The sequence below is a fragment of the Odontomachus brunneus genome, unplaced genomic scaffold (genome assembly GCF_010583005.1).
Source record: "Odontomachus brunneus isolate Ranch 3 - 2012 unplaced genomic scaffold, Obru_v1 Obru_scaffold_032, whole genome shotgun sequence".
Lineage (NCBI taxonomy): Eukaryota > Metazoa > Arthropoda > Insecta > Hymenoptera > Formicidae > Odontomachus > Odontomachus brunneus.
The window spans coordinates 2065643-2075679 of NW_022639482.1; the positions used below are offsets into that span (position 1 = coordinate 2065643).

The 10037-nt window shown below is 35.0% G+C and overlaps 1 protein-coding gene across 1 annotated transcript; it reads left to right on the forward strand.

Moving 5' to 3' along the window:
• The first annotated feature begins 396 nt into the window (after nt 1-396).
• LOC116843442 (jmjC domain-containing histone demethylation protein 1-like) lies at nt 397-6451 on the forward strand. The gene is made up of 7 exons (XM_032813828.1): nt 397-684; nt 829-1108; nt 1176-1863; nt 2183-2507; nt 2590-2884; nt 3891-4183; nt 4350-6451. Exons 1-7 carry the CDS (start codon nt 643-645, stop codon nt 5349-5351), a joined length of 2925 nt encoding a protein of 974 aa, XP_032669719.1. The 5' UTR covers nt 397-642; the 3' UTR covers nt 5352-6451.
• Nucleotides 6452-10037: the final 3586 nt, after the last annotated feature.

A 10037-nucleotide genomic window follows, 5' to 3' on the forward strand; every position in this document is an offset into this window, starting at 1 on the left:
TTCTGATATTCGCGGTATTAACGATTTTAGTATGACAAATGCACGAAAGTCAGTTGGTCAGAAATTGATTATTTTTAAAATAATCGACTGTAGTTGGTCATTTTGTTACGGCTTAAAGATTAAAGCAACGTTGTGGACAAAGGATCACTTATTGGCTAACACATATATATGCGGAATTTAACTTTGGCGCGCGCGGGTTAATACTTTTCGGTCTGTACAAAAAACCGCGAAGACCTGAAGATCATAAAGACTCTTGGAAAGAGATAGTCACGACCAATCTATCTTTGTTCAGCTTGATTTTTGAATCTTTCTTTTCCTTTGGTGCGACGGAGATAACATGGCAGTAGACATTAGAAGATAGACTATAGCTATCCTTCCACGCTCTCTCTTCAACACTCTCTTAAGAGGGCGCAGTCTATACTTGTGAGCTACGTGCCGTTTTGTCGCATCTCGTCGCGGGAGTGCGATCGTGCGTGCGTTCACATTACGGACACATTGTGTGCGAAATGTAAATAATAAACGAGGTACTGGGCCGTTAAACAGAAAGATTGGCCAGGCCTCCGTTTATTTTCGTGCGGCAACGTGTCAGTGAGTGTCCCCCACATGAATTACCGGTGATACGTTTCTGACAGCGTGTTCGCAATGGCCGATGAGTCCTCTGCGTTGCCGAAGAGGCGGCAATTGGTAAACAAACCAACCGCGTGTTCATTGACGGCGACGGCGACGGCGGCGACAGCGGCAGCGACAGCTGCGACGACGACGCCGTTCCGTCGAGCCGAGAATTCCCCGTGTCGATATTGTTCTTTGTAACCTGGATCTTACTTACAGCGTGAAAGAACTAAAAAGCTATACACCGACGACTGGACTCTCGGCGACGAGGAGATCGAGGGTCGTAGGACGTTCCAGCTCGATGAGAAGATCGAGTGTGAAAGGTACGACCTGAGCAACTTCAGCGGCCTCTTCCGAGAGATGAATGGCTCTGATTTGAACTTGGCGTACCTACAAAAGCATGGGCTACAAATACCATTGCTGTTCAAAGAGATGTCAGGATTGGGGCTGCGTGTGCCCAGCACCAATTTTTCAGTCAATGATGTGAGAACATGTGTTGGTAAGTTTCGTGTGAAAGAGCAGAAAAGTGTTCATTAGGTATTAATAACATTTTTAAATCTATACAGGTTCGAAGAGAATACTGGATGTAATGGATGTTAATACTCAGAAGAATGAAGACATGACGATGAAGGATTGGCAAAAATATTACGAGGATCCCAACAAAGAGCGACTATTGAATGTGATCTCCTTAGAATTTAGTCATACCAAGTTAGAGAATTACGTACAGTCACCTGCACTAGTACGGCAAGTTGATTGGGTAGATGTGGTATGGCCAAGACACTTGAAAGATGCTCAGGTGGAATCAACTAACCTTCTAGAAGACATGATGTATCCAAAAGTACAGAAGTACTGTTTGATGTCAGTGAAGGGATGTTATACTGATTTTCATGTCGACTTTGGTGGTACTAGTGTATGGTATCATATTCTGCGTGGTGGTAAAATTTTTTGGCTAATACCACCGACTGAGAAGAACCTGGCACTCTATCAAGAATGGGTGTTAAGTGGCAAACAATCTGATGTATTCTTTGGTGATATGGTAGACCGATGCGGCAGAATAACTCTAACAGCTGGTATGACATTGTTTATACCAACTGGTTGGATTCATGCTGTATACACTCCTCAGGATTCTCTAGTATTTGGTGGAAACTTTCTGCACAGCTTTGGCATAGAAAAACAATTGAAAGTGGCACAAGTAGAAGAACACACCAAAGTGCCGCAGAAGTTCCGCTATCCATTCTTCACAGAAATGTTATGGTGAGTCAATAATATATTTTAGAATTTGAATATAAAGAAATTTATCAAATATATATTTTATTTATACTAAAATTGATATTTTATATATTTTTTCTTTGTATAAAGTTATATATTAAAAAAATTATAAAATATATTTTATATAATTTTATACAAAAAAATAATATATAAAATAATATATTAAATAATAATATATTTATATATAATATTTCTTCTATCTCATATACATTCTTGCATCCTCTTAACATAAACATCGATATTGTTATGTACATGATCTAATGTGTTATTTTTGTATGTATGATAATTACATTCATTTTTGCAGGTATGTTCTCGAACGATATGTGCATGTGCTCTTGGGCAGAAGTCACCTAGAAATAGCTGAATCGCAGAAACAACATTCAGTACCATCACAGCATCAGCACTTACACATAACTCCATTTGAATTACATGGTTTGAAAGCAATAGTTATGTATCTACATTCTTTGCCGTCAACGAAGAAAAATGTGCCGGAACTCATACGCGACCCTGTTGCCTTGATCCATGACGTGCGCTGTTTGGTGGAGAAACATCGACACGACAATCCCGAAGCTGCTGTAACAGGAAATGCTGTATTACCACCGCCACCACCACTCACTATTGCCGACAGGGTATGTTCATCACCTGCAAAACCATACATGAAATAAATCCAGATTTGCCAATTTTAATCTCACTGCTTTATTTCTATGATAGGAACGGCTAAGAGTGGCGCGGAAAGGTTTTGTAAAGATACCAAGGCTCCCATCAGAGAAGTCCGAGAGAGCGTTTCCGCGTAGAAGACGCACCAGATGTAAGAAATGCGAAGCTTGCACCAGGCAGGATTGTCGAGAGTGCGTCTACTGTCAAGACATGGTAAAATTCGGTGGAACTGGTCGCGCTAAACAAACATGCCTGATGCGCCAATGCCTGAGGCCTATGTTGCCGGTTACATCAGCTTGCAAAATCTGTCAATTGGACGGTTGGAGACAACCACCAGCACCGTTAATGGGTATGTATAATTTATAATGAATTGAACATATATGTTTGCTTAAATGCTTTTCATTTTTATTTTATTTTATTTTATTTTGTTATTGTACCACTATATATACATATTTTGCAAAATCGCATATAGCTTTTGTTAATTTTATTCTACAATTTTCAATTATATCCAAGTCTACAAATTCTTTTTGTAATTATGAAATATTTGTATTTCTAAATATAAAATTTTGACATACACTACTGCATAAAAAATTGCATTATTTAGTTAGATGAAAATATGTAAATATGAAATATTTGTATTTCTAAGTATAAAACTTTAGCATATACTACTGCATAAAAAATTGCATTATTTGGTTAAAAGATACAATTTATTTAATATTTAATAATTTTTCTCTTTAATTTCTTTCATCATTGATATCCGCATTGTTAAGTAACTTATAATATATTCTGTATATTATATCTCATATATATTGTGTATTTATAATAATTACTGTTGCTTTCTATTGCTTTAGCAATGAAACTTAATAATTCGCAATTTTTAACTTTGACAAAGAATTAACGAGTGTTTTAATAGATTATAAAAATAATCTGCATACAAGTATTTAATGCATGATCCAACCAATTTTTTAGATAACATATTTCTATATATTCTTAGAATTCTTATTATTTAAATTTTACTTCCACTTAAAATTCAGTTATACGAATACAAGTCAAATATTAAATATAGAGTTATATATATATACACACACACACACATACACACAATTGTTTCATAATTAAATGATTTATTATACATGCTAAAAAAGAAGTTTTTAAATTATATTATTATACCACTAACAATTATTGGCCCCTATTGTTTATACTTTGTATTGTCCAATATATAAGTTTTTTCTATTAGTTTCAAATTAGTGTTATATCACATTATAATCATGTTGCTTAACAATATTACTGTGTGTTGTCTTCTTGTGACAGAGTATGATAGTAATATGTACGAATATCTAAAATAACAATTACAGGTAAACCAATTCCCAATATACCATCGAAGTTAATGGAATGTTCGATATGCTTCGATATCGTACATCCAGAATGTATAGGTCTGAATTTCGAAGAGATAACAACAGTTAATGACGATGTACCGAATAGTTGGGAGTGTCCTGAGTGTTGTGAACGGGGTCGAAATCTTGATTATCGGCCCCGTCAACCAAAATCTCGCTCGCGGAAGCTGTCAGTATCGAGCGCAGGATCATCGGCACCAACCTCGGATTCTGAACGAGCTACAACACCGAATAAACAACCAAGGATGGAGGAGGTGAATGAACTTTTACAAAAAAGTTGCAGTTTGTATTTTAGTTAAATAATTTGTTTGTGTTTTTGATGTGTGTTCTCAATTATGTATTTACAACTGGATCTCAAGGTAGTACTTCTAAAAGTTATCATTATTTTGATGTATAAATTCCACGTTGTTTATGCTTCAGGTAAACGATTCCCCCGCAGAAGCAGCTGATAATGAACGAAGAACAATTATGCGCAACCACTTGGCAATGCAATTGATCGCCGGAACCAGCAGAAATCTAATCAGGCCGCACGTAGTAGTTAGACCTGCGCCACCACCACCTATTCCGAGATCGGATGAAGACGTATCAAATCTGGCGTACGATAAGACAGTGACGCTTTCGGTTTTTCGATACCTTAGCGTAAGAGATCTGTTTAATTGTGCCTTGGTCTGTCGTACCTGGGCAAGATATAGCATAGATTCCAGTCTATGGAAGAAACTCGATATGTCACACATCCGCTTGGAACCTTTGCATTTGACTTTCATTGTACGCAGACAACCGGAGAATCTTAAACTCGATTGGACCAACATTAACAAAAAGCAGTTGATTTGGTTACTAACCAGACTACCGCAATTACGAACATTATCTCTTCAAGGTTGCGCCTGGACTGCAATTGGCGGTTTGAGAACCTGTTGCTGTCCACCTTTAACGATGTTGGATCTGAGTTACGTTACCGGATTAAACGATGCTAATCTAAACGAGGTTCTGAGTCCACCAACGGATTCGCGACCTGGTCTCATCGACAAGACGTCGCGACTGAAGCACCTCAAACATTTGTTCCTAGCCGGATGCGATATTACTGATCTCGGGACTAGATACATAGTCGAGCATCTGCCGTGCCTCGAAAGTTTAGACTTGTCCTCATGCGGTAGGCTTACTGACTTGGGTGTGGCGCAACTAGCAACACAGAAGCTGCCAAACTTGACATCGTTAAACCTAGCCAGCTGCAGACTACTTACTGAAACTACCTTGGATCACCTGGAACAATGTAAAGCATTGAAACATTTAGACTTACGACACACCACTCAAGTATCGACGCAGGCCGTCATCAAGTTCGCAGCAAAAAGCGAGCACAACCTACATGTGACAGATGTGAAGCTGGTGGAGGAGAAATCGGAAACCGAGGCCGTAGCAACATCATGAAAAGGCCTCATGTGGTACTCGCACGTATTATTGTTCAGTGCAATCCGGTTCTGTTACTAATGCACATAGAAACCATCGTTTGCGAGCGAACCGCAATTGTGGGCAAAAATACTTGCGATTAGTGAGGATTAATTTTACACAAAAGTATGTGTACATGACGTGCATCATTACATGATGTGGACCTGACTAGCATAAGATTTCTATTGCGGTGACACTCACCTTCTACCGACATGAGGCCAAACGCTGTCTTGGCAAAGATGATTTTTTTTGCAACTTGTATGTTATTCTTGTTCTAATTACGGAAGTTATGTACGTTTGACTGATTGAATTGTACGATCCTTTTAAGTTACACTGTGCTTTATACTAAATATTTTTTGCCTGATAGTAAAAATTATTTCCGCCCTTTGTATATCGCATAAAATTTAGTTTCACATTGTTTGTCTTATAAATATTGCGAAGGGAATAACGTTGAAAACTCATCGAATTTTTTTAACATATCGTCTTCAACTAATTACGATACTTTTACGAAGAAATCATCTGTTATTTTATTTCTTCCTTTATTTTGTTCAGCACGAGATCAAGTCAGGTTGCTGAGATAAGTCGTATTCATCAAGATCCTACAGGATGTACAGAATGTCACGATGTACGAAAAGGTACTGTATAAGAACTTGAATCGAAACATTGTTGACCGACGACAGTATTTTTCGCATAGGTTGTGGAAATTGAAAACTTACGTGCGCGTGCACACACGTGAGGAAAGTTAGTATTTATTTACATGAAATCTGAACAAATCATGAACGAGAGAATATCTCAATTGTAAAAATGAAAAAACTGCCTGAGACCACAGACATATACATATACAGTTTATCCATAAATGCGCGACAAATATAAATTATACAAAAATACACACACACATACACACACTCGATTGTACCATTTCGCAGTGTTAGGTGATCTCTAAATGTCGCACGAAGACAGCATGTACATGTTTTGAATTTTAATCTTCGACCTAAGCTGCATTTCGTAGGCGACGTAAAACATTTTGTGTAAGCAGTTATGTACATATACTTGCTTTTTTATATAAACGCACGTTTCAGTTGTTTGTTCTCCTTCATATTCCTTCTCTTTTCCTCTCATCCTCCTCGATTATTCTACACATAATTTTACCGTAAGATTATAAAATAATAATAAATTTTCAAGTTTTATCGCACAACCTTATTGAATTATGCATATATAAATCTATTTGTTTTAACACTGTAGTGTTATATTTTCTACAATGTTAACTTATTTACATGAAATACAAATTTATTTAGAGGGAGAAAGAGAGAAGAGGAGGATTAGAAAGAAATGCAGCTAAAAAATAGACTTCATTTTGCTATATAAAGATCTATTCTCATTTTAATCATTTCCTACTTTGTGTTGCTTCTCCACTTGTAAACTTGGATTGAATTACGACGTTTGCATAAAAACATGTCAATTTATTTTTGCACTAACATTGAAATTTAATGATATTGCAGAGTACGAGTGTGAACTGGCAGGATACGTCGGAAAAACTTCCATTTTAACAATTCTACATTAATGAGAAGAAAGTTCTCTACTTATTCCATAAAATATATTGAATATGGACAGTGGCAAAAAATGATTTGTACTTTAATGTTCAATGCAAGAAAAGATTTATATATTTTGCTCCTAGTATAAAAATAGAAATACAATATTACAGCAAAAAATCGCTATGAATGAGATTCGGATACAGGAATTTTGCAATGATGATAAATTATCCCTTGAAGACATATATTGGATGACACCTATTATTATCGAGCAATAATTATTCCTGTTCTCTTATTGATGAAAATAATTTTTTGTAAATTAGCAAACTACTGCGAGGTGAGAAGAATATTTTTTCAAAAGCAAATTATTATTACTATTTTTTTCGGGGTAATACTAGCACAATTACATATTGCATTTTTATAATTCCAGTTTACTCTAACAGAACTCAAGGATTAAATTGTCATGTCGTAATATTTCGCAGTACATATATCAATTGACATTCACTTTTTTCTGTAAGGTCATTTAATAGCACAATTTTTATTGCACTTATAAAATAAGCATATAATCATTTTAATGAAACATGTTCGTTCCGATGTCCAATATTTGCAATTGTTTATTTGAAAGTTTCGGACTCATCTAACGTGGATACAATTTTTTCTGAAACGAAAAGAAACTATCCTCCAATTTTTGCAGCGCAGTGACTTAGTCTACTTGTTATTAAGCATTACGAATAATAGGTATCTATAGTGGCTGTAAATACGAAATAATCAAATTTTATTCAACCGTACAATTATCTAAAATTATTTCATAGTTTAAGATTTTGTTGAATATTAATACAAATTATGTGTGTGTGTAAGATATTCATTAAGACTATACAGAATTTTTATTCTAAAATCCAAGTATAATCGACTTAAAAGTAAATTTTTCTGTCATATCGATTCTCTAATCGAATATTATTTCTCACAGTTCTAATATATATGTATTAAAAAAAATCACTTTCTAAAGAGAAATACTTTCTATGTACTTTTATATAGTTCTTTCCGTACATAATCGTATAATTACGGACAGGTTGATATATATTTTTTTTCAACATTTTTCGGAACATCTGACATTTAATAAAACAATTTATCCCCACATAGCACTAAAGCCAACATTATTATTGCTAAAATGTTAATATCTGAGTATTTAATTTTTTTTGCACAGGAATACAATAATGTATCCGAGTAATTTTTTCTATATATATATATGTATATATATGATTATATATATATAACATGTATTAACATGTATGGACAAATTTCATACATAATTATGATTGTATAATGTAACATTCTCCCAATTCTTGACTATACTATGAATCAGACAAGTATAACAGAGGAAACAAGGAATAACAAGGATCTTTTTCTCATCCCGCAGTTCTCAGGAGGCAGCGCGCGTTTTAGGCTCGGGCGGTGGAAGAGTGCAGACGTACAAGCTGCCGTCTCTCTCCCGACTTATAGCTATAGCTAATACTGCAAGCGGCGAGAATCATGCCTAGGCCTTTTTATTATATCTCGACGCTCGCGTGTTGCTTCTCACGTGTGCGTACTTTTACTATTTAATTAATTCTTACATTAAATGGAATGTTTTTTTACACATACACTCGTCAACAAAATTATCGCACAGGTTAATTTATGTCGAAATGTCGCACAATTTTTAATAAGCATAATACCTCGAAACATCGTATTTGAAAACATTTTTTTTATTTTAAAAGTGAAGTCTGTACTTTAAGGAGCCTGTACTGTAGTGGAGTCTGTACTTTATTAGTCAGATATTTTGAAATTATTCTCTCCCCTTTCCGCAGTCTTTTCACAAGTAAAGACGTGTTGCGTCTCCAAAAAATGGCACAAATGTGACGTATCCTACGGGATGGAATAAATTTTTTTCGTAAATTTTATGATAACCATCGTAAAGTATAGTCTTTTCCCTATAATTAAGACAAAAAGCGGATTTGTGCGTTTTTTCGTGAAGTTGCGAAAAAAACATCAAAATTACCTATACATTTTTGTTATCACTTCATTTGACGCACTCTATTGAGTGGAATGAATTTTTTTCACAAATCTGACGATAATCATTCTAAAATATCAGCGTTTCCTTACAAATAAAAAAATAAAGAAGAGATATACATTTCTTCCGCGATGTTGTACGGTGTATCAAAGTTACCTATACATTTTTAATCAGTATTGTGACGTGCACACACACACACACACATATAATGCGCAAGACCCGACCAGCAACCTCCCCGTGGTACGCATCGATAATGTTAATGCTAACGGTAACTGATTAAAAATTCATATGCATTTCGGTACATTTGATATGCCGCGGAACAAAGTCATGCACACTTCTTCTTAATTTTCTTATTTGCAAAGAAACGTTCATATTTTACAATGGTTATCGTAAAATTTGTGAGAAGAATTCATTCCAGTAGAATGCGTCAATTAAGCGATTTAAAAAAAATTCATAGCTAACTTTGATATGTCGCAAAAAACTGTGCGAAAAAAAAATTGTACAAATCCGCTTTTTTTTAATTGTGGAAGAAAGCCTATACTTAACGATACCCTTATAGAAATATCATACTAAAAATCATTGATAACTACCTATTTTCAGTATTAAAAATACTGGATAATAAGTAATTATCAATGATTCTTAGTATGATATTTCTATAAGGGTAGTTATCATGAAATTTACGGAAAAATTTATTCTACCCCGTAGGATACATTGTGCAATTTTTTTGGAGACGCTACACGTTTTTACTTGTGAAAAAACTGCGGGAAGGGAAGAGAATAAATTGAAAATCCAACTAATGTTCCTTAAAGTACAGACTTTACTCTTGAAATATTATAAATAACACACTGAAGCGAGCGACAGAGACTACGTTTATACGGCAACGTTAATTCGGATTAATAACGAACGTAGTTAATAAATTCTTGGATTGGTATATTCTTTTAGATCTAAAAATGTACTACAATTGGATTCGCGAATTCACTAACTACGATAATTACTAATCAGAATTAACGTTGCTGTGTAAACGTAGTCAGACATGCCACTGATTTCAAACCTGGGTTCTGATTCTCGAAAATATATCGCATATGATATTTA

Excerpts from the sequence above, each read along its gene's own strand:
- LOC116843442 (XM_032813828.1), top strand. The coding sequence starts at position 643 with ATGGCCGATGAGTCCTCTGCGTTGCCGAAGAGGCGGCAATTG. Across the intron at positions 685-828 it reads TGCCGAAGAGGCGGCAATTG|CGTGAAAGAACTAAAAAGCT; the intron begins GTAAACAAACCA and ends TCTTACTTACAG. Across the intron at positions 1,109-1,175 it reads TGATGTGAGAACATGTGTTG|GTTCGAAGAGAATACTGGAT; the intron begins GTAAGTTTCGTG and ends AAATCTATACAG.